Source organism: Limanda limanda, chromosome 13 (assembly GCF_963576545.1).
Source record: "Limanda limanda chromosome 13, fLimLim1.1, whole genome shotgun sequence".
Classification (NCBI taxonomy): domain Eukaryota; kingdom Metazoa; phylum Chordata; class Actinopteri; order Pleuronectiformes; family Pleuronectidae; genus Limanda; species Limanda limanda.
Window position 1 is genome coordinate 17,855,607 of NC_083648.1, and position 25,293 is coordinate 17,880,899.

The window sequence follows — 25,293 nt, forward strand, 5'->3', positions numbered from 1 at the left end:
TCATGGCTCTGCAGGAGACCAGCGAGGCACGCCGGGTTCACACCGGACGCTGAAGCGCCGGACGCTGAATAATATCACCCGTTGACCCAGTAGTATAAAAGCATAAAGTCACTTGTTGCTCCAACATTAACTGCAACAGCGTCCCAATTTAATGTCATCTATCTTCAAGAACTTCTCCGCTGTTTGCTCCGTTCAATGTCGGGTGTCGAGGGTATATTACGTATTCTCCGCCCCCCCCCCCCTCTCTTTTTATCTTTATGACTGCTTGTGTGTCTGTAGTGGATGGGCAGAAGGGGGCATTTAATAATGTGATCGGTAAAATTGGTAAAATTAAAACTCCAGGACAACAGAAGGTGAATACAAACTATTGGATGCATGCTTTTTCATTCATTTATATCATATAAAATGTCATCAATATCGTTTAAAATCATTTTTCAGTGTGTTTCCTGGAGCGATACGCTCGCGTCAAGCGCAAAAAAAATAGACTCGACGCCGAAACGATCGCTGCACTGCAAGGCAGCCTTGGCTCAGGGGGGGGGGGGGGTCCTTCAGCGTCCGGTGGGGCCGGCACAGAGATGGGAGTGGATGGGAGCCGGACCTCCAGCTGCCCCGCCGCATCGGCGGAGAGAGAGTTTAAACTGCTGCTGCTCCACTGACTATAACAACGCCGCAATCATGCACTTAAAAAATGCAATACAAACCGGAAGTATTCCAAGTATTCAGAATACGTTACTCAGATTAGTTAATGTAATGGAATACGTTACAGATTACATTTTTGGGCATGTATTCTGTATTCTGTAACGGAATACGTTTTGAAAGTATCCTTCCCAACACTGGCTGCCGGATAACGGGTGGTTTGACACATGACCGTAAGCAAATAAACAGCACCCGACTTGGAACGTGGCAACGGACCCACACAGTCTATAATAAGGTGTTCAAATGGCTGACCCACAGCCGGAATCGGAAACAGAGGAGCTGGTTTAATCACCTGATTTGGCTTCCCCGCAAGTTGACAGGTATGACAGGTTTTCAGATACTCAGACACATCCCTCTTTAATTTAGGCCAAAAAAAGTGTTTCAGCACTCGGTTGTATGTTTTTCTCACCCCCCAGTGACCCGAGTCATCATGGGCCCGGCGAAGCACCGTCTCCCGGAGCTTCGAAGGCAGGACAATCTGGAGGACGGGATCCCCTACAAAATCGTCCCCGTGAGGCACCCATTTTCTCATGAGCAATCCCTTCAACAGAAAGTAACAGTGAGGGTCGTTCTTTACCTCCGACGCAGGCAACACCATGTCAAACAGTCCCTTCAGGGACGCGTCGGCTCGCTGTTCACTCTCCAACTCTTCCTGCGTAACTGAAAGGGAAACATCAGACAGGGAGAAACACCACCCATCTACTGCCTCACCATCACCCACGCCAGACTCAGGCGGCTCTGGTGGAGAATGTTGGGACATAGACCGCGTCACCGCACACGCTGTGAACACTTCGGGGAAACTTATTTCATCCTCATCAGGCTGCTTCCTCACCAGGGGAACTGAGGAAACCACTGGAGACGGGGCCACATCACCCCACACACGCTCACCTGCAGCACCGTTACCCAGGATCAGAGTGACCCCCTCAACAGGCAGCGCCGGCCTCACACCCACAGCTATCTCGCCCTGGAAGAGATCAGAGTGTAATGTGATTTTGTGCAGAGGGACTTGCAAAACATTCATTTCCATACCTACAACAGGCACCCAACAACCTGTGTGAGTCTCAGCGGAAAAAGGCAGCACAGAAGCCTGAATGAAGGAATCAAAGGCCGCTGTGTCGCGCAGTATTTTAACTGGCACCTTCAACCTGCCCCCCACCAGAGAAACATGGCCACCAGAGATGAACGGCAGAAAAGACGCCAACCCCACAGACACGGATTCACCCCGAGCTGGCACACCCACCTCACTCACCGCTGGTGCGCGAGGCAACGAGACAGCGCAGCAAGCACCTTTTGGCTGCGCCATGGGACCCCCCTGGGGAACCCTGGGTTTAAGTGCGTAACAATCAGCTCTGAAATTACCTCTTTTATGACAATAACTGCAGGTTTTTTCAAAACCCCTCGAGTTACGTTCCCTGGCGTCGGATTTACCTGAACGACCAACATAACTCCCCAGAGCTGCCTCAGCACGCTCTGCAAACGGTCCACCACGGCTGCCACTATGCGCGCGCCACTCACCAAAAGAGCGTTTATGCGTCAACACATAGTCATCTGCCACTGAAGCAGCTTCAGACACACGTCTTACCTTGAGATCGTTAATGTGTTGTGCAATGTTTTCAGGTATGGAATTTTTGAACTGCTCCAACACAATTAACTCGGACAAATCCTCAAACGTCTCCACTTTTAACGCGGCACACCAACGCGCAAAATGACCCGCCAGGTCACGAGCAAACTCGAGGTGCGTCTGCTTCTCCACTCTCTTCCATGAACGAAAGCGCTGACGATAAGCCTCCGGCACGAGCTCGTACACTTTCAATACGGCAGACTTTACACACTCATAATCTTGGCCATCAGCCACCGACAGAGCAGAATACGCCTCCTGCGCACGGCCAGTCAGTGCGCACTGGAGCATCACCGTGCGGGCTGACTCAGGCCACTTCCGTGACTCAGCCATACGTTCAAACAAAGAAAAAAACGACTCTGGATCCCGCTCATTAAACTTCGGAAGTAACTGCAGATTGCCAAGCACATCAAAACACTCACCTCCGCCCCCGGGACGAACGGAGGAACTCTCCTGCGCTCCCGAGGCGGCTCCACCCGGAAATCCAGCCCTCAGCAACTCCAGCCGAGACTGCTCTACCGACAGCTTCGCTTGCTCCGTCTGGTAGCGGAGTTTTTCCACTGCAATCTGCTTCTCTATTTCAACTGACTTCAACGTCTTAGCATGCTCCAACTGCAACAACAGTAACTCTTTCTGCTGCTCAAACGTGAGGTCACTCGCGCTCGCAGCCAGTGGAGCCAAACTCTCCACCCTGGCCTGGGGAGGACGCGCAGCACCCGACAATATACCCAACTCGCATAATGCAGCAAACAAAACATTCTGAATTGTCGCGTCTTTCACTCTTCTATCTGGGATATCGATACGATAATGCTCCGCTATTTTAAACAATTGTTCCCGCGTGCACTTATCCAGCAACTCCTCCGACGGAGCCTGAACAAAAAACGCCACATCCGCCATACTCTACACACAGTAATACAAAACTCCAGGACACTTACTTTTGCTGCTACTTACCAGGTAACTCCCAAACAAGGAGCTACGAAAAAAACACAAGCCGAGACACCCCAACCCCTAACTACCTACCACAATACTTACTAAACCTCACGTAGTCTTCGTCGGCTTGCCGAGCTCGAAGTGACACCAACCGCAGGAAATTACATCTGACCGAGACTGGCCAGCTGCAACAACCCAAAGCCAGCGCACTCCCTCCTCAGGGTTACCGACCAAAACAAAAAAGGCAAAATAATAAAGTGGCGAGATCTGCTCACCCGGCGGCTAACTGATCAGGATGCCCGGACAAAACAATTATCTTCAAGCAGCAACAAAAGCCAAGTGACCCAGAGAAACAACACAACCATGGCCCAAAATTTACTTACGCAGTTCACAGCTAAACCGTGGCGTACAAACCACACACACAAGCCCTCGCGACTTCCGGGTTCCCACGCCACTCAATAGTAACGCCGACAAAACGGTTCCATTCACAAACTCTCGTGAGTTCATTCACAACTCTGGCTTACTAGCGCACACGGACAACGAGACGAGCCCCCACATTTGTCACGACCCGGCTCATGGTCGGACAAATAAAAGGAACTGCGCAGGTAAAAGTAACAAAGGATAATTTATTTCTCTAACACAAGGGACCAAAATGACGGCAAAGCAAACCAAGAGAACACAATAGAAAACGAGGGGCTGCGGCGGAGCGGCACACCGCTCTCCCTCCGGAGCCAGGCGATGTCAGGAAGAGAGTCAGGCAGGAGGAAGGACCAGTTTAACAGAGGTTTGGGGATTGGCCACGCCCACCAGCTCATCACCTGCAGCTTGACAAAGCATACACACACATTGACAAAGCATACACACATCCACAGGCAGGAGGCCGTCACAATGTACTTACTGGTAAATTATCAGACCTTTTGTGGCCGGCATAAACTGAGCCAAAGCCTCCATGACCAAGTACTTGGCCTCGAAGTCAGCTGCACCAATGAACAAAGACACAGACACATGGTTTAAGATATTTGTGAAAAAAAGAAGCATCACTACCTTTTTTCCAAAACTGACATTTTTATATATTAACTCATCATCCACTTTATCATATTTCTAAGGCTTTCAACCACCAGATTTAAACATATGGAGTCTTTTCAGATGTTGTGGAAATAGCTCAGAGAGAAATCATCAGATAACTTCGTGACAGCTAAGTCAAATCCATCTGCCTGACAGGCGGCTGAAACCTTTGAAAGTATTTGTTTGAATCCTTTAATTTTTCATATCATATCTACTTATCTTAATCTCTTTCAATATTTACATCTAATCCTCTGGAATAAAGTATAATTATAATAATTATATTCCTAAAAATGTGGAATTATTCCTTTAAATTGGACTAGAATGGCCAAATAAGAATGATGACATTGGACGACTCTTCAAAGTTCTGTATCACAGTCAACATTGTTTTGTAATTTTAACTGACAACATTTTGAAACAAAGTTTTTACACTATGTGAACATGGCAACTACCAATTGGTGAAGGTGAGTGAAAGTACTGTTAATCATTCAAAATGACTGGCTGAGGGGAGTCTGAGGGGCTGCGTTTTAGGGAGCGCTGTGGAGCCATTTTGCCACACCCATTTCAAATGACTCCTGAAAACTGACTTTTTCAACAGACCTGACATGCCTGCGAATTTTGGACTACGCAAAAAAACCCCGTCATATGTGTCTGGAGAAGTGGCTGTAACCCACCTGAACAATTCATGAAGCTCACATTGGACAAGGTTGGATCGTCCATGTCGTCCACTAATCCAGATTAACAGAAATATAGGTTGAAAAATATCCAAACGCAACGTTTAACGTGTTCGAATAATCGAACAGTTTGTATTGCTCTGTATTTTCCTCTGATGTTTGACATTTAAAAAAGGCAGAATGCATTCTAATGCACTGGAACTCTAGTGCTTAGTAACTAATGTTTGAACCAGGTGTCGCAACAATTATATTTTCCCTCAACGATGAACTGAACAAATCACGTTCATGTTTTGAATCATCATCGTTATCAGGTCATCACGTCAAGTGCAGGAGCGAGAGAAAACGTGCACGCAAAGTCCCGCGGCCCCGCCCCCACTTACTCGCTCAGAGCTCGTTCACGTGAGGCAGCCGGTCGGTATCTATGATGACTCTGATCACCATGAACGTGACTTAGTTAATTTTCATCTGCATGAATTGAACTTCGAACTAGTTCGTTTTAAGTGGGAACTGGCACAACACTGAGTTTAACTACATATACAACTTTATAAGCTGTACTATCAAATATGTTTTGCGGCTCCAAACCAGTTTTATTTGGCGGATGAGGGGGCAAAATGGCTCTTTAATAGAAAAGATTGCCAACCCCTGGTTTAAACCAAAACAGGGTTTGTCAGTATGGACATCTGTACAATCACACATGTAACTTATTTTGGGTTATTTTAATCACTAAAGCTATTATGCAAAGTTAATGTTTCTTATTGAGCTGTGTAGTTTATTGTAAATTATAAATTCCAATAGGAACAATTTCACAGCATTATTGTGCACTTGCAGAAATAAATAAATAATGAATACACAATTGTTTCATTTTCATAGAGCATTTTAATGAGAGTTGCATTTTTATATTTTCATTTGTAACATTTAAGTTGCTGCTGTATATTTCCTTGCCAAGGAGTTAATTGGTTCCTACTTTTCATTGTTTTACAGGTTCATACCTGGTTCATGGATGCCACATAGCTCATAGCGCTCAATATATAATACTAATTAAACATACACAAATTTTATTTTACAACATATACATATATATATATATATGTATATGTTGTAAAATATAATTTGTTATATATATATATATATATGTATATGTTGTAAAATATAATTTGTATATATATATATATATATATATATATATACCACTTCCTCTCGAGCTTCCATCATGTCTGTTTTAAAACTTGTGTTTGAGAATTAGACCATGGAGCCAATCTCCTCGGATTGCTTTCTTCTTTTTCAGGGGGGCAACAGCGTCAAGGGTTGTTTCTAATTATGTTTTTTTCAACAAAGTTACCTGATACATAAAACAATGAAAGGTAGGAACCAATTAACTCCTTGGTGAGTCATCATACAGCAGCAACTTAAAAGTTACATATGATGTCCTTCATACTAGTGACAAACACAAACATTGCTTTGGTTTAAACACTAGATGGCTAGATGATGAACAAAGAAGAAACTTGTACTTAGGTCCTGTTGACCAATAAGATCAGCCGGTCCTTCTTTGATTCAAAGATAAAAGGGAATGTGGCTGTGAACTTGTTACACATAAATACATTAGTAACCATCCTGTGATCTGATGATCAGTTGTCTTCTCACCATCAATAGTTAGATGCACATGCTGATCTGGATGAGTGGACATCATGGCTGATTCAACCTTGTCCAACTATCTGACCTTCAAGAATTAAGGTGATTTTTATGTAAACTCAGTGCACAACAATTTCATTCATGTTATTTCGACCTATTTGCAACACATAATTTTGTAAGGGCTGACACAACACAACAAAGAGACTCAACAACAACAAAGAGACACAATATCCTAAAATAGACATGCAACAACTGCAAAGACACAACACAATCACAAAGAGACCAAAATCAGATAACAAGAGACAAAACAACCACTAAGGGAAATGTGTTTCAGAACAAATCTTGAAAAAATTGCGTAGCTTTTTTTCAAAGGCTTTAATAAAACATAACATCAAATTTTAACACTAATTTTTAAACACTGTGCAGGATAGTAGCCATTCATTGTGAATAATAAACAGTACTCTCACTAACCTTAACCAAACAGTAGTTGCCATGTTCATATAATTACAGAAATACTTAGTTTTAAAATGTTGTCGTTTATAATTCCAAAACAATGTTGAAGGTGACAGAGAACTTTCGTGGAGATGGTTATCACCATCTTGGCGAGTAATCGGTCTATGGATGAGGCCACCAAGAGGAAGGCCACCACTGCAAATGAGCCCCTACTAAAGAGGCAGAGGGGTCGAGAGGGCCCTGATGCCAACATCAACTCTGGACAATCAACCCTGGAGTCAGTGCCCGAGGTCAAAAGCTCCAGTGACAAGAGCACGGTGTTATCAGGCCACACCAGCAGAGGTGACTTACTTTTTTTTTTTAAATGTGCTGCTGTTTTCATGGAAGCAATATGATCATGTTAAAATGGGGATCGATGTTGACTCTAGTTCGGAGGTATCTCAGTTTTTTTTTTGTGATGTTGTTCAGGTTGTTTTAAAAACTTTCCTGTCCAACTAAAAGGAATAATTCTACATTTTGAGGAATATAATGATTGACCTTATCCTGCGGATTAGATGTAAATATTGACTACACAGATTAAACAAACTAGATATGAAATGTAAATGAAATGATTCAAACAAATACTTATCTTTCAGAGCTTTCAGTCTTTTACTTCTTTTACTGAGTTGTCATGAAGCTATCTGATGGTTTCCAACCACTCAGCTATTTCCACAACATCTGAAGAGACTCCATATGTTTAAATATGGTGGTTGAGAGTCTTAGAAATATGAAAAAGTGGATGATAAGTTAATATATCAAAATGTCAGTCAGGGAAAAATAATTAAACATTAAGTTAGAGGTAGTGATGCTTCTTTTTTTCACAACTATATCAAATCATGTGTCTGTGTGGTCATCGGTACAGCTGACTTTGAGGCCAAGTACCTGGAGCTTGAAAAACTTGGTCAAGGAGGCTTTGGCTCAGTTTATGCCGGCCACAGAAGGTCTGATGATTTACCAGTAAGTACATAATCAGAGGTGATAAAATAATTTAATATAATATTCTCACATTTCACAAACATACTCTGACTTCATAACTTGGACTAACCATAGATATATATGGGACTAACCAAGTGCTCCTGATCTGTCCTGTAGGTGGCGATAAAGCACATCCCCAGCTCGACTGTGCCCCGACAAAGAGTGGTGAGTGATCTGTTGTCTCAGCACCAACTGTTGAAATCATTCTGTGACTTGTATGTTTTTGTTGTTTCCTTGTTGTTGATGAGATACACACACATATCTTCCTTTAGATGTTAAATAAGAGGGCACACAGGATTCCCAAGGAGGTGCTGCTCATGCAGAAAGCCGCAGGCGAACCAGTGTCTCTGGGAAAATCTGCAGCCGTGTCGATACTTGACTGGTACGATCTGGACCAAGAGGTTATACTGGTCATGGAGAGGCCAGTCCCCTCTATGGAACTGCTGCACTTTATAAATAATAACTTTGGTCCGTTGTCCGAGCACATTGCACAGGTATTGGATTTTTACTGTATTCCCAGACTACAATTGAAAAGGTCATCATTTTGAATATCATCATTTTCAGTGGAGAGTGTTTGGCTACTATCACACCCATATTTCATTTGGGTCCAATCACAACTAACATTTTAAATTTGTTAAAATATATTATTTGAGATTCACTGTTTAGAAACCTTTACTTTTATTGAGGGAACTTGAGTTGTAATTAAGGTATATATTATTCGCTGAAAAGTTGAGAAAACTATAGCTACACAACAGTCATTAAATAGACCTTGTGTCAGGTCGTTTTTTCAATTGCTGGTCCAAGATAATAAGAAAGGCCTTTGACCTCAGCTTAGTCCTCAAAGTGCTCAGGAGAAGATGGATATTTGAACCCCTACAAGTTCATGTGAAGTGTGCTCTGGTTGAAAGATCCAGAGCAGCTCCAACATAGACTGTATTTTTCAATCCCACCCAGATTCCTTTCTTCACCACTCTAACTCATTTGTGACTTTTATCTCTTTCAGATCATCATGAAGCAGCTGGTGGATGGTGCCATTGATTTCCAAGCCAAGGGCGTCTTCCACCGAGATATAAAAGCAGAGAACATCCTCATTGAGTTCAGCTCCGATGGCCTTAGAGTGCGCTTCATTGATTTTGGATGTGGCTGCATTAAGAAGAAAAACTGCATTTACAGCCAGTTCTCTGGTACAGCCAACCTGTCTTGTTATCCTGCTTTTCATTCATCTGACTGTAAAATCTCTGCCTGTTCCTCATCCTTTGCATCCATCTCCTGCTATCTGACATATTGTAGGAACCTCAGCATACGCTCCTCCAGAGTTTCAAATATATGGGCAATACATGGCCGGCCCCACCACTGTCTGGCAGTTGGTGTCATTGCTTTTTGAAATGCTGGCTGGATCAATGTGGTTCCACACAAAAGACTTTATCAGGAATGACATGCAAATCTGGTTTGGATCCAAAGGTGAGACAACGCTGGTTTTTAATGTACTGTTATTATGTTCCTGCCATGTTACAGTCGATCACTGTAGATTCAAGCCTCATCGTTTCCTTATTGTCTGTCTTCTCTCCTCACAGAATGCCAAGACTTCTTGGTAATGTGTTTGGTTTTAGAGCCTGAGGACCGTGCCACTTTGGAGGAAATGCAGCAGCACCCCTGGTTAAACAACCCTGTCCCACCCCAGCCCCAACTCCCCCATCCCCAATATCACCATCCCCAAACCTTCCATCCCCAACTCCCCCATCCCCAAATCCTCCATCCCCAACTCCCTCATCCCCAACTCCCTCATCTCCAACCTACCCATCCCCAATTCCTCCACCCCCAATTCCTCCATCCCCAGCTCCCCCATCCCCAACTCAGCCATCCCCAATTCCTTCATTCCCAACTCCCCCAACCCGGCCATCCACAAGTCTCCCATCACCAATTCCTCTATCCACAACTCCCCCACCCCCAACCACCCCATCCCCAGTTTCTCCATCCCCAATTCGTCCATCCCCAACTCCCCCATTCCCAATTCCTCCATCCTCAATTCATCCATCCCCAGCTCTCCCCTCCCCCAACGCCCCATCCTCAACTCCTCTATCCCCAACCATTCCATCCCCAATTCCCCCATCCCCACCAACCAACATCCCTAAACTACCACTGGACTTTTGCTCCCTACCTTCCAGCCTCTGTTAACGCTTTCATGTGTTGAACTTAAACCAGGGTATATATGTCTATAAGTCATACTCTTTTACATCATGTCATCCATTTTATTTTCATAAATGTTTTAATCTCCCCCTAAAATTGGGATGGAATAATTGGGGTTGGGATGACTGTAAATTATATATTTCAATGGCAACAACTCCACAGCATGATTGTGCACTTGCAGAAATATATAAATAATAAAAACTATGTTTACATGAGTGTTGCTTTTTTTTTATTTTCATGTGTAACATTTAAGTTGCTTCTGTATTCCCTCGCCAAGGACTTAGTTGGTTCCTACCTGCCATTGTTTTACATAGGACAGGTACGTAGGAGGCTTATTGATACATTCAGTTTTTACTATGGGCCTGATTGGGTAATCACAGCAAAAGGTCTGGAGTCTCTCCCATCCGGGGAATGTCAGGAGATTGTATTGTGTCAACCTGTTCTTAAACCAGAAGCATCACATTTTGCTGCTCTGTCACGCCCCCTGGTGTCTCCTACAGAAAGACAAGGTACCCTTCCACGTCAGCTTTCAATCAGCTCCAATGTAAACCCCCCTGTGTCACATTTCAACGCCATCCACTGCATTCACCTCATTATTCTTCAATGAAACCACTGATTTACAATGTCAACCAACCTGGCTTTGTCTTCCCCCTCACTCATTTTCTCATGAATATAAGTATATTTAAAATTCATAACGTAGGCCTTATACTGGTCTGATACACTACAGCCCATAAAAGACAGAAATAAGGGGACCCCAAACGTTTTTTATTCCATAACAAAGCCTTTAGAGTTGTGTTTTAGTATTGGTTCACTGGTGATGTTAATTTTATATTCGTAGGTAGGAGGCCTGCTGGTCGTTATAGACATGATTGTAAGCCTATCAGCATTTCCCGCTAAACAAACAATATTTGCATACCTTTGAACTGTAATCAGAAATCAAGCCGATCTTTCATTTTCTTTAGGATAATATGTACGTTACTTCCTGGTCGTCGTTTTACCAGACTCCATGAGCCAGACAGAATAGCCTCCATGTGTGTCTACATCGAAATGACGGAGTCATTCTTGAAAACCAAAGTTGCAAACTCCAGACTATGTCAAGTTTATTCTATCTTATGACTTACTTGACTGTTCCTGCTCTCTCTCTCTTTTGTCCGCCTCCCCCTGAATCACCCCCTCCTTTCCATTCACCTTTTCTGTCTAGCTCTTGTACGTCAGTTTTCTCCTCTCACTTTGTGGAGGCGGAATCACACGCTGAATCTAGTTCTGTTAAAGGTTTCCTCCCTGTTGAAAGTAGAGTTTGCAATTTGCTTCGTAAGCACTTTTTATGTTACTTTTTGAAATCCCTTTCATGTCCCGATATCAATGAGTACAGTTGTCTGAAAAAGAAAAAAGGTGGTGTCTGTAATTACCGTAATTAACAGGACCAATAATTTCATTTCGACTGAATGAAATTACCTCTAGCAGTTCTCAGGAAGCGCACGTTCATGTGTTTTGGGGGCGTAGCTTTGGCGAGAAAGCCAATGGGAGGGGGTTGGGCGTATAGGTTGCATTTTGCAAGTGATTATCAAACCTAGCTTTAAAATGGAATTTCTCGTTATATCTTTGTGGGAACAGTTGAGTTTCTGTATAATACTTTAAGGTCCCCAAACCTTACTATCTAAATTGCCTTCAGATCATTAATGTTGTGATTTGGTGCCAGGTAAAAAAAAAAAAGAATTGTTGTTGTCATCCAGCTCGTAATACTCCTATGGTCGTCCCTCCTGTCTGATAAATTTCTCAGGCTGGAAATCACACTGTCTGCCTCTCACTTTCCAACTGTCTAACTTTCCTGAAATAAACTTTTCTAACCATATGTGGCTGTCGTCCTATGTCTGTCCAAGTCAATGGGGGTTTAAGAAAACCTTGTGTGAAGTTGATTGGCCCGGAGGATGTTTGTAGCTCCAGCTTGGAAGGTATTTCCTGATTGGTTGCCGTGAGCGGGATGGTTCACGGTGGAAGCCCACGTACAAGTGTGGTCATTCAGTGGCTGTGAACAGTGCTCCGTTTTCATCTCACATACACGCGTAGGCTCGGAGGCAACCAGACCTGCAGGGACTGGGGATTGCTATGGCTGTGTACTTATTATGGCTTCATTGGCTGCATTTTACACTTATTTTTGTCACACTGCAAGGTGAGTTTTATGGCGCAAAATGAATATTTAATTGTTTATTTATCTCCACTTTATCATGTGAAATAGTTTGTTGTTGTAATTGTTTCTTTTCTTTGCGTTTATTGTTTTTTAAATCTTATGTCTGTCTTATTATCATATTGTCAATCATACGTGAAGCACTTTGAACTGCACCAACCATCATGAAAAGTGCTATATATATATATATATATATATAAAAAGTTTGATTGATTTATCGACTGACTTGTGGCGTGATGACATGAATGTGTGATAGAAGTATATTTGAAAAGCTGTCTTTAAAATCGTTTTACATTTTTGTGAGTGAGAGATTTTTTACACCTGAGTTTCTCTGCAGGAGGTGAATGCTTCCAGGAGGAACCAAATCTCTGTGATTCAAGTTGTACTGGTGAGTTTTTTTTGTAGAACACATATAATCTGAAGCATGCACATTGACAAATACATCCACAGTAATAAAAAATGTAGATTAGTAAATTATTTTGTGTTTTTGAGGAATTTCTTCTATGATTAATTTCGTTATTATAATTTTTTATTATTATTTCACATCCACAGGAATTCCTTCCCCCGATTTGTCCTTTCAGAGAGGGGTGAGGTACACTTACAGGTATAGCACGACCATTACCACCACCCTTCATGGCTCTAATGCTGGCAGAAATGGACTGGCTTTGGACTGTGTGATTGATATCTATGTGGTCTCCAAGTGTCACCTAATGATGCAGGTCAGCTTTATTAAAAATTGTCAATAAACACTGCAAAGGGACGAAGATCCTGTGGTTTCATGCTCATGTTTGTCCGACAGATCAGGAATCCACAGATAAAGCGTCTTTCCCCTCAGAAGGAGCACTCTGTGCAGCGCCTAAAAAGCCTGAGGTAATACGCACACTATTTTGTGCAATTTGGTGTTTTTATAACAAGAGCAAATAAATGAATAAATGCATGATTAATCTTTTATCTGCTCCACACATTTCTGCAGAAATGCAGGTGGTCTCTGCACTACACACAGTTTAAGTCCAGATCGTCTTGGAATGCTACAACTGTTTTCCTTGTGAATGTGATACTCCGTTCAGATGCTCCACTTGTCTGTGTTCTCGGGTCTCGGCGGGGGCTCATCTGGTGTTTTTGTTTCCCAGGGAGTCACTGGAGAGGACGCGCCTCAAGTTCTCCCTCCAGGGGGGAAAGGTCACAGCCCTCTGTGTCCAGGAAGGGGAGCAGGTGTGGGCCCTCAACATTAAAAGAGCTCTACTGAGCATGCTCCAGACCTCCCGCATGGGCGCCAAACAGGAATTAGAAAAGGAGGTGAGGGGCTGATGTGGGTCTACATGCCCAATTAACACAGCAGTATAGAGATTTAAAATACATTTTTATAGAAACACGCTAAAATATAAGAGTAAAAGTGCTTCCTCATATCAGACAAATGCAGTCTTCACACTAACACTAATAATAACTGTCATTAACAGTCTTATGCCATAATATAGTGAATTATCTAGGATCATTTTTCGGCCTCTTTCTCAGACGGATGTGTACGGGACTTGCAGCAGCTTGTATGAGAGGCGAGGACCCCTCCTGCGGAAGACCAGGGATTTAAAACAGTGCCTCGGGTCCAGGCTGGCAAACTTCTGGCCACATTCGGTGGCTCTGAGTGAAGATACGGTGAGTTTACATTTTGTTCTCTGCAGTGTTTCTGGACACTGTATATTTAAATAAATAAATGTATAGATGATTCAAAACAGAAACATACATATAGTTTATACTTTTGGAAACAAAAACATTTAAAGTTTGCATAACTTCGACCCGTAACCTCATCAATTCAAGAATTCTAGCTGACTCCCTTATAGATTTTGCCTGTAGATGTTCTTTTCTCTTGTTGCTATCTGAGTTCAAGAAAAATGTGAATTTGATTGAGGATGATGATGCTGGTTGACAACTGTACCCTGAATAAGTGGTTATGTTTTTTAAACGAATTGGATTTTATTTTTTCACCAGTCAGTTCAGTCCGAACTGCACTGTGTTCAGCGCCATGGATCTACAGTGATGGAGGAGGTTAACTGTACAGAAGCTATTTCCATGGCAACATGGTCCGGGGCCGGAGGGTTGGTGAAGACCCAAACAGTGTCCGTCCTCCTTCTGCTCCGAGCCCAGCCAGGGACTCTGTCAGGAGCAGGTCAGGAACACTCTGAATTGATGACATCTGTGTTTAACCTTAACTCTTGGAGCGCCATGGACCCTGATGCCTGTTCGTCTCCTGCAGATTCTCTGAGTCACGGTGAACTTACCGACCTGCAGTTCGAGGAGGAGGGAGCTGCATGGCCGGGAAAATCCAGGGTGTCAACACCAGAGCAAGCCAGTCAGACTGTCAGGATTTTATGTAGCCTCAGCTCAAAGCCACAACTGGTAGGCCTCAATGACACTGGCTCAAGTCAGCCTTTAAATGTATTTATTCGTAAGGAATACTTCACTTGATGAATACTCTCTATACCACTGTTGCTACAGTGATGAATACAAATCACTTTTAGTTAGCTGGCACCACTGTCAGCTTGTTTATGTTTGTAAGGCCTGGTTTCACTTCCCCTGAGCCTTTGCTGCGTATGAGCCAATTATTTCCCCCCCATACACAGAAGGTTAGTCAAACCCAATCCGGTGCCCTTCATCAGAGTCTATTTACCCTGGATATGTTTAAAAGAGTACCTCAGAGGCTGAGACAGTGTGATTAAATAACTGTGTGGGGACCGGCTGATTGATGGGATACAACCTTACGTTCACAGTCCTGTCGGAGGTTATCGGTTCTTGATGAGAAGAAATAGTTTTGAAAGCGTGTAGTGCAAATTACTTATGTTTTATACTTAAAAAACAGTGTGATGTGTGTGTGTGTGTGTGTGTGTGTGTGCATTTTTTTTGCTCCTAGGTGTCACAACAGTTCCTAAAACTGGCTTTTCAGCTGAGAGATCTCACTCTCCCTCAACTCAGGACGCTCTGGCAGGAGGCGTCTTTCAAGTGCCGCAATGACTGGTCAGTATTCCCCTGGTGTATTATGATGGAGTAAATTTCTACTAGTCCTTCACCGATAACATATAACAAATATGAGACGTTTTGATTTTTTCATATTTACACACCACTCAATTATTTTGTGCTTAGCTACCAGATTAATGATAAAAAGGACTGCTGCTTATGGATTATTATGAGGAAACTACACAGTGCCTAAGACCGAAAATGCCGGAGCATGACAGTGTCCCCACTTTAGACCTGAATATAATTTTCCACTGAATATACAAATTAGAAAATTGGAATCTGGACGACATTTTAAACAAAGGTACTACACCTTTGTTTAAAATTTTGTCCAGATTCCAATCAGCTGTGACAGTCCCTCATATTGTGCTCTCTGGTTCTGTGGTTAGATTAACTGGCTCTGAACTAAATGGAATGGAGGTTGTGATTTGAAAGAGTTTGAATTAGAAAACTTTATTGTCATTGGACAAATCTGTAATGCAGCGCCTAAAACATACACACATTCCTGCACACATATGTCCTAATTCATAATGATTAAATAAGTAATGGAAGAAAGATAGAAGCCTCCTATCCTACACATGGGCACTGTAAAAACAACAAAAATTGCGCTCTTGTAAAAAAGTGGATTGAAACAGGTTGTATCCACACAGCAGAGATTGAGACTGACGTTGATTAACTTCTTGGACAGGCAGCCGTTGTTGGATGCATTACCAGCGTGTGGGTCTGAAAACTGCATCGTGCTACTGACTGACCTGATGAGGAACAAGGAGCTGGAGGAGGAGCAGGCTCATTCTTTCCTCACAACCATAGCCCTCATCCCTCATCCATCCCCACAGATCATCGACTCCATCAACGTAGGAACCTCTGGGTGACATTAAAAATCACCTCAGTCTCTCATCGAGGCCTTATCCTGTATGCACTCATCTCATGTTGCTGTCAGTGGAGCTCTCCCATAGAAATCTGTATGATCAGCCCTGCAGTGTGTGCTGAGTGTGCTGCTCTGCTCCTGTTGGTGTAGGCCTTACTGGAGGTCCCAGAGGTGCGGTCCAAAGCCTTGTTGGCGGGATCATCTTTGGTCTACCAGCTGTGCCAGAGGTCCCCCACCTCCTGCAGCGAACTTCCCCCCGTGCAGACACTAATGCAGACGCTGGAGGAAACACTCAGGAACGGCTGCGAGGGAGATGAACCCAGCCGAGTGAAAGATGTAAAGAGCTGACAAAGCATCAGGCTAAACCATTAATAATTTATAGTAAAACAGTTAAAAGTATTACTCAGTTTGTGTTTATTATGTCACATGGCAGGTTTTTTATGCTCTGAAGTCAGTGGGAAACACAGGTCTGTCAGCTCCAGCCTTCACTCCTCTGCTAAATCACTGTGCGCTCGGCCACTCAACGGCGCTCGAGCTGAGACTTGCCGCCATTCAGGCCTTCAGACGCTTCCCCTGCTCAGCTGATGTAAGTAAATGATGGCACTGCTATTTTATACAGTAGTGAAATATGTCCAGCATTAAAACCGGGAATGTCAACTACACTATCAGAATATAAGCAAATCTAAATGTTTGAAGGACATGGTCATTGATTCATGATGGGATTAGGTAGAGGTGAAAAGGTTAGCGGGGGTCTGACAACAGTGACTGACAGCAGTTTCCTTCCCTCAGAGGTCTGTGCTGTTGCAGCTGTACCGCTCCTCCCATGAGGATCCCGAGGTCAGAATCGCTGCATACCAGCAGCTCATGCGCTGCCCCGACCAGCACGTGTGCGAGGCGGTGAAGACGACGCTGAGGAACGAGACCTCCAGCCAAGGTCTGATTGAGACTGTGGTTTGTAGAGAGGGTGTCCATAACCCCCCCCTCAGTAGCAATTCAAGCAAACTGTTCTGGGCACCTGAGATAATGTGAACACTTCATGAAAATCGATCAACCCGCTCTATAATGTAAATGTCTTTTCTGAGTAACAAGCTGACAAAGTCTTTTGTTTTGTTTATTACCTGCTTGTCTCTCGGAGCCATGTTTGATTCGGTCATTTCAGACAAAAACACGTGATATTTCAGAACCATGATTTGAATTGGCTGATTGCAGTTTGTAGAGTTACTGACAGTGAATATTAATAAATATTGCTTTCTAGTTCTGTCTCTTAAAATTTTTATGAAATTGTAGTATAGTATATTGAAAGTCTAATGAGTGTAATGTTTGACCGTTTCCATGATTTTGATTGTCAAGTGTTTTTTTAACTTTATTAGCGTTTGCCTTTCTGTTTTTCTAGTGGGCTCCTTTGTGTGGAGTCACCTGACGAACGTCCTGCGGAGCGAGGACCCCATGAAGCAGAACCTGATCGACTCACTTCCTGACGACATCATCAGCAGAGAGTTTGAATCAGAATTGTTAAAATACTCTTCATATTCAGATTATACTGCTGCCTCAGGTACTGAAAGACTCAAATGAAGCAAAATAGCAATATTTCAATGATTTTTAAAAAAGGATATTAACATGAATATACATAAATGCATTTTTTTGGTTGCAGGTATGGGAATCACAAATTTGGAAACATCTTTGATTTTCTCCCCTGAATCGTTTCTGCCGAGATCCGCCTCCACCAACCTCACTATGTATTTTCACGGCCGAGCCCACAACCTTATGGAAGTGAGTTTTACGTCCTTTCAGTTGTTATATTAAATTATCAATGCGAGAAGAGCCTTCCTATTAATATGACAAAATTATGTTGAATGCATGCATTCTGTTTCCCAAATTTAGGTGGACCTTCATGTTGAAAATGTAGAACCACTTTTGAAGAACATTTTCGGTCACAACACACACAACTCTGAAGACGGAGGGTCCACTGCTCACAATCAAAAACGTGAGACGACAAGAGGAAAAACAGATGACGGCCAAAGAGAAGGAAAAGAAAAGTGTTTATCCAGCACCAGCAGTTATCTGAACCAGGCCAGGGCCATGGTGAGGTCACTGCGATGGTCATAAGACACTCCTCTGGTCTGGGCTGTTATCTCATGGCTCATTTCTTAATTTATTTATTCATCAACTTATAGAAAATCACCAAATAGTAAAAAAAAAAATTCCCTGTGATGTCTTCAAAATGCTTTTTTGGTCTGAATCAACCCAAAGACATGAACTTTACCATAATGTAAGAAATAGCAACAAATTCTTTCATTTGAGAAGCTGGAATCAAAATATAGCTGCAGATGAATTTCCTGTCGATGGACAAGCTGATTAATTGATAATTGGACTAACTCTATCTTGGATAACTAGCATCATTATCCACAAAAGCACTTATACTGGTAACGATGCAGTCTTCAGTAAAGCACATTCGCAGTTCATGTGCCATGTTCCACCAATTCATCATCATCTTTCATCATCAACATTGTGCCTACAAAAATAGGCACAATTAGAGTACAGATTTTTATGAATGTGCCCAATGTGGTGTAGCTTGATGGAATTGAAGGGGAGTGTTGGGCCTCTTCTCAGTGCTATTCTATTTGTTTGTATTTATTATGCAGTCAACTTGTTTTGTTGTGGTCATACTGCTCCACTTGTCTGTTCCAGTTGTTTGGGAGAAGGAGAACTGAGGAGAACAGACCAAAGTGTTGGGTCGGTGTGAAGGTGTTTGGGAACGAGATCAGCGTCTTCACATGTGACGATCTCTATGATCGAGTCAACCAGCTGTCATTGAGCGTGGCGGGACTGGCTGTCAAACTGCTAAAGGTATTTGTCACAGAAACCAGAGGCTCCCAAACTTTTCAGCCTCCGACCATCAAAATACATCTTACATATACTGTTGCGACCTACATTATGCCCCGGTTGAAGCAAACAAAATACTTTTATTCGAGCCAAAGTAATAAAATCACCAATACACACGTCTAAATTGCCTTGCTACAACTGATGAACTCATGCAACATTTTTGTATTCTAAATGTATCTACTCATTGCCTCATTCCCCTCTAAAAGTACTTTCCCCTCCATAAGAGTTATCCAAATTAGTATTCTTGCATGGTTCCTAAAGCTCTTATGACATTTGTTTTGTCAAAGCGTGCCGAGTAGTTTAAAAACTGGTTTAAAGGTATTTAAAGTCTCAGTCTGCGGCCTTTATTATGCCTAAAATACATTATTTCTAATAGCTTTTTTAAATTTTACTTGAGTTTTGGAAATGCCCTCTCAATGGATTCCAACTCCTAGTTTGGGAACCACTGCTCTGTCTTATTGCTGTCATACTTTCTCTTATTAATCTCTTAATTTCTTAAGAGATTAAAGCCATTGAAAAAAGCTACGCAATTTTCTCAAGATTCGTTCTGATACACATTTTGTGTCCCTTTGTGGTTGTTTTGTCTGTATCCTCCAGGGTCAGGAGGTTCAGTTGAACCACAGAGCTGTGCTGATGACAGAGGAGCTGCTGTTACCGTCACTGTCTGGTCTGCCCGTCAAACTGGGCATCAACATGACCTCCCTTGTTTCACTGCGTCTGAAGGGCAACGTCAACTACAGGGACACGTCTCACTTCTCCCTGACTGGATACATCAAACCGAAGTATTTCCCACATCACCTCATGTAACGGTGGCTTCAACATTTTGTTGGCAAAAACTGTGTGTGACTGGTCTATGTCTCCTCAGTGCCTATGTGGGACTGTCAGCCAGAATGGGTGTAGACGGTGCCCTCGGTCAGGCTGCAGTGGACTGGGTCTCCGAGCTGACCAGCTCCACCAGTCTGGATGGCAGTGTTCAGCTGCAGGAGGGCAGGGATGTCAGGGTCATGCTGAACACTCCTGAGGACGTCATGGACATCTTCTCTTTCAGGTTAGTGTGGGCATTTAAATATAAACTTTAGTACTGAATGTGTAGACTAATATTCATCCATCCATTATCTAAATGGGTTATTTAAAAAAAAGTTGTGGAGTGAGCTAGAGCAAATCCCAGCTGACACAGGGCCAACATACAAAGACAAACAATCCTTCATACTCACTTTCACACCAACGGTCAATTTAGTGTCTCCAATAAACTTAACTATGATCTGCATGTCTTTGCACCGTGGGAGGAGGTTGGAGTATCTGGAGAAAACCCACACAGACACGGGGAGAACATGCAAACTCCAAACAGAATGACCCTGGCACAGTGCAGCCCCCATAGTGTTATATACAACATTGTAAAGAACATGTGTGTTTAATTGTTGTGTGCACCAGCTCCAGAGTGTTTCAGCTCAGTGGAGACCACAGAGAGGAGCTGAAGGGGCCAAAGAGTCGGATCCAGAAGACCACCTGCACTCCAAAGACTTGTAAGTCGTTCAGTAACCTATGACCTGCAGATTATTTCATTATTTACGGATCACATTTGGCCACAATGTCATTGTAAACTGTATTACAGAGATAGTTGCTGGCTTTTACCAAACACTGATTTCTTCCTTTGCAGGGTCCAAAATGGTTGGCTGGCAGTTGTGCTCCAATGCTTCTTATCCATTACCTGCTGCAGGGATTTCACTCCCTGCTGCTGGACCCGTCCACCTTTCTCTCAGGCTGCTGAAGCTGGACAGAGGACTCCATCACTACCTTCTGGAGGCCGCCTACTCACTGCTCGCTCAGGTGCAAAGGAAATTGAAGATTTTCCAAATTCATTTCCAAAAAGCTGTAAGACTTGAGACTTGCTTCTGAAATTATCCAGAGGGGCTGTAGGTACAGACGTTTTCCTATGTTATTCCTGGGCTTTAAAAATCGATCTCTTGATCTTCGTTCACAGGGGCTAACACCTAAACCTGTCACACCTTGTGTTACAGAGGGGCACGTGGCTCCCCAGAGAGGCCTCCATCCACCTTCTCCTGGCCACTCCTCAGTCCTCCATCCCCAGAGACATGTCTGTGGACTTGGCCTTCAACCCTCACAGACTGCTGCTGAGGATCACTCATCCTCTGAAAATCATCCACATACAAGGTTTGTCCCCCACGAACACCTTCACAGAAATAATAATAACCTCTATACGAGTTTCTTGATGAGAATGTTGTTGTTTCCTCAGGGCAACTTGAACAAGAGAGGAGTGTGAAGTCAGGAAAGCTGGAGCTGATAATTGATGGTGTTCATTATTATATTATGGTATGTACCAGCTGGAGTTTTTCTGCTATGTGATTTTGTGATGTTTCTCGTTAGATTATTATGTTGCTCACCATGAGTAATGCAGGCAGATGACACAAGATCCTCTAGTGCTTGTGTGTGTGTGAGCGTGAGACTTGTAGCTTCTCCAAACATGACACCTTCAAAATGGTTGCTTTGTCCACAGGGTTTAGTGGACACTCAGTCCCTCCTGTCAGAGCAGAGGACACGCTACCACCTTGAGGCCAAGATGGCCGGCGATGGACATCCTATGATCCTCTCTGCTAACGTAACTCGTGGACTGGGTAGGAAGACCAGCCTCTCTGCTATGTTGAAGAATGTGCTGAGAGAAACGGCATCACTGTCAGGTATCTTATTATAATTTACTTTTTAAATCATCTCTAAAACCCATAGTTATAAACTTAACATTTAAATATTAATTTGAATTGTTTTGCCATAATCATCATAGCCATATTTAATTGTAAGCACAACACCTGCTGACATGGTTTGTGGCAGTAGATGTAGTTCAAGTGATGTCTGTGTTCAGTGGCCCTGGAGCGCAGGCGTGACAGCAGCAGCAGGCAGTACTCGCTGGAGGCGGAGCTTCTGTTACCTGGTGTGGTCGGCAGCAGGATGCTGGGACTGATGGAGCAGAAGGGCTCACTGTGGAGCTCTGCCCTACGGCTCAAGTATGGTCTGGGAGGTGAGTGAAGGCACGCACTGCAGATGAAGTCTCTGATGGTGGGAGTAAAGAAGCAGTCCACCAAAAAACACAAACAGACTGACTTCATAGAGCTGCTCTGTTCATTCAGAGTGTTACAGTGTAAGACATATTTGCAATGGCTCACTCTGTAATGATGCATTTAGAGAAAGGAATCAACAACATTTGAACTTTATATCAAGATATGCCAAACAACTGTCGATATCAGAGACTATATAAAACATAAACTGAGTAACACAATTTACTTTTAAAGGCAGAGATTTTGCTGTTTAGTGTGTAAAATGCATCAGTGTTCTGCCCATTGAGCACCACAAAAATGCATTTCAGCCCAACTGTATTGAAACACTGCAGTTAGCTCCAGCTGACATCAAATTACAACATCATTCATTGAAAACTTTCTTTTCAAATGATAGCTGAGGCCTTATTGTAGAGGTTTGGTTGAAGACAAGAACGTCTAAAAGTGTATATGATGTGCCTGGGATGGTGCTGAAGGTTTTGCACTTATGTGATACTAAAACATTTAATCGAATCCAATCGAAACATTGAACATTATTATTCGATGTTTTGCTTCTCTGGTCTCTTTGGTGTTGCTCAGTTTTTAATAGTCGGGTTTATAATTGTCCAGCCAATGCCTCCCCTCCCAGGAGATATGTATTTCAGATCATCATCATATCTCCACATCATCAGATTGTGTTGACTGTCCTTCAGGTGATGCCCGACACCTTCGTCAGGAGTGCTACACATCTCAGAGACTGAGGAGAGAGAGGGACTCGAACTTCACCTACGTCATGAGAGCGGATCATGAATTCTTCTGCTCCAACACTGCTCCCATAAACCACAAGGTAACTTCACATGTATGACACAGAAGTTGTGTTGTATCAGATATGAAGCATAATATAATACTTATGCTTATCCTGCTGATTTCCAGAGGGTGTTAACTGTTAACTGGGCTGTAACAGAGGGTCCGATTACTCTGACTGTAAGCTTGATATTTTCTTTTTACTTTACGCAGATTCACCTCAGGCATGCAGAAAGCGCCAGCCACATTAATTCAGCTCTGCACATGAGCTACGGCAAACACTGGGATGAGATTAATAACAAACGCACGGTCCTTTTGAGCCAGTCCTTCAAAAACCAGTCCACACAAAACCACACCAGCTACACTCTGGAGGTAAATAGAACACACTGTGATCCACGATGCTATATTTCCTTCGGCTCAAATGATTCATGTTATTTAATAAATTAGTTTTTTTGTCTTCGACAACCACCGCATCATGTGTTTGGATTGTTTGTCCATCTGTCCAATTCTTGTGAACATGATATCTCAAGAACACTTTGAGGGAGTTTCTTTAAATTTGGTACAGATGTTCAGGCATTTTTTGCCTTTTAAACGCATTACCATTAGATTACCTCGAAAAGACTCTCGGATTTAGACTCACGGATTAACTAATTCAATTTGGGTGGTCAAAAGTTGAAGGTCAAGGTCACAATGATCTCACAAAACATGTGTTTGGCCTTTTATAAATTATATCATTCAATCAAGTCTGCCTCAAACATTTTTTTATAAATTTTGACGACTTGTCACTTACATTAAAAGATTAACTGATTTCATTTCAGTGGTCAAAGGTCATGATCTTTACCACAACCCTAAACATTCATTGTGAGATGATTTTTTTATTTACATTTCTCAATGTTTTATTAACTTAATGAATAAATCTCTCACATTATTCCAGTTCAGTCTCAAGGTACCAGAGAAAAATCTTAACTACAGGACCCAGCTTCTGCACTCTCACCTGAGACACGTTGGATCTGAGAGCAGCACTCACTTAAAGATCAACTACAACAACCTGATGCCACTGGTGGCTGGCTTACACTGGAAAAGCCCTTCTCAAGATGGTGTGCAGAAGAAGTGGGAAGGTAAATTTCCCTGACGTTTAAAAAATAGATTTCATTTACGTAATATGAGGGGCCTACACCTCCAGTAAGACACTGACCAGCGTTGTGTCTTTCTTATTTGATATAGGCACATTTAACATGGACTCACCCTGGCTGTACATCTATACTGCCCACAAGCTGAGTCACCTCCAGCGTCACACTCTCCAGCTCACATCTGAGCTGACAGCCAGTAAGTGGCTGACGATCCCTAACCTAACCCTGGAGGGTTTCTACAGAGACAGAGGCAGAGAGAGAGAGGCCCGTCTGGAGCTGTACACATCGTCTGCCACTTACCTTCACGTAAGAAGAGAAGAGGCTGCGCCTTCTTTTAGTATTTGACTCAGGGAAATCATAGTTTGTTTGCTTACTGGATTTGTATTTGTTGTTAGTGATGCACAACATCATTCAAATGTTACTGGACAAGATTTTGAGGTAGAAAATTAACTTATATGTACCTGAGCATGACCCAAAGCCTAAATAAATGTACTGCTAATCATTCAACTACAAGACAGTTCAAGGTTAAAACAGTATCAAGACATCACAATTAACTGTCAACAAATTGTCCTTGTCAAGAGAAATGTTTACATCCTTAATATCTGACCAACTCTAACTCCGCCTCTCCCCAGGCAGAAGGATGGGGTGTGGTGGGGAAGCGAAGTGTGAAGGCCTCCTGCTCATTGAGCTCATTGTGGACTCCTCCCCTGAGAGGAGATATCTCTCTGGAGGCCTCTAAATTTAGCCATACCCTGCAAATGACCTCCATCTATGACAAAAACAACATCAGCCTCTCTGCTGGGCTGAACACTATAGACAAGGTGGGCGGAGGCACAGATGGCTGTGACCTGTGAAGTCTTATTCTTATGCTATGTGTTCAATTTGTGATGCTCTAAAAAATTGTTATTGACTTGTTTAAGAATTTGAAAAAGAGGCAAGCAACGCTGAAGATGACGTTCTCAAGGCCCAAGAGTCCGTCCACAGAGCTGGAGTTTGAGGGGGCTGTGGAGGAGCTGCGGAAGGACAAAAGGATGTATCAGAAAACTGCAGTGCTCCATCTCAGGTCTCAATCTGATTCACTGATAATGAAGCTGTTTGGGATATTGATTGCTT

At 42.9% G+C, this 25,293-nt stretch overlaps 1 protein-coding gene across 1 annotated transcript; it reads left to right on the top strand.

The window, feature by feature from the left end:
- Positions 1–7,193: 7,193 nt before the first annotated feature.
- Positions 7,194–10,208, top strand: LOC133017531 (serine/threonine-protein kinase pim-1-like). Its single transcript, XM_061083639.1, has 8 exons — positions 7,194–7,404; positions 7,964–8,058; positions 8,194–8,241; positions 8,349–8,570; positions 9,080–9,260; positions 9,367–9,537; positions 9,651–9,732; positions 9,914–10,208. Exons 1-8 carry the CDS (start codon positions 7,194–7,196, stop codon positions 10,206–10,208), a joined length of 1,305 nt encoding a protein of 434 aa, XP_060939622.1.
- Positions 10,209–25,293: the final 15,085 nt, after the last annotated feature.

Excerpts from the sequence above, each read along its gene's own strand:
- LOC133017531 (XM_061083639.1), top strand. The coding sequence starts at position 7,194 with ATGGTTATCACCATCTTGGCGAGTAATCGGTCTATGGATGAGGCCACC. Across the intron at positions 8,571-9,079 it reads TGTCCGAGCACATTGCACAG|ATCATCATGAAGCAGCTGGT; the intron begins GTATTGGATTTT and ends TATCTCTTTCAG. Across the intron at positions 9,538-9,650 it reads AATCTGGTTTGGATCCAAAG|AATGCCAAGACTTCTTGGTA; the intron begins GTGAGACAACGC and ends CTCTCCTCACAG.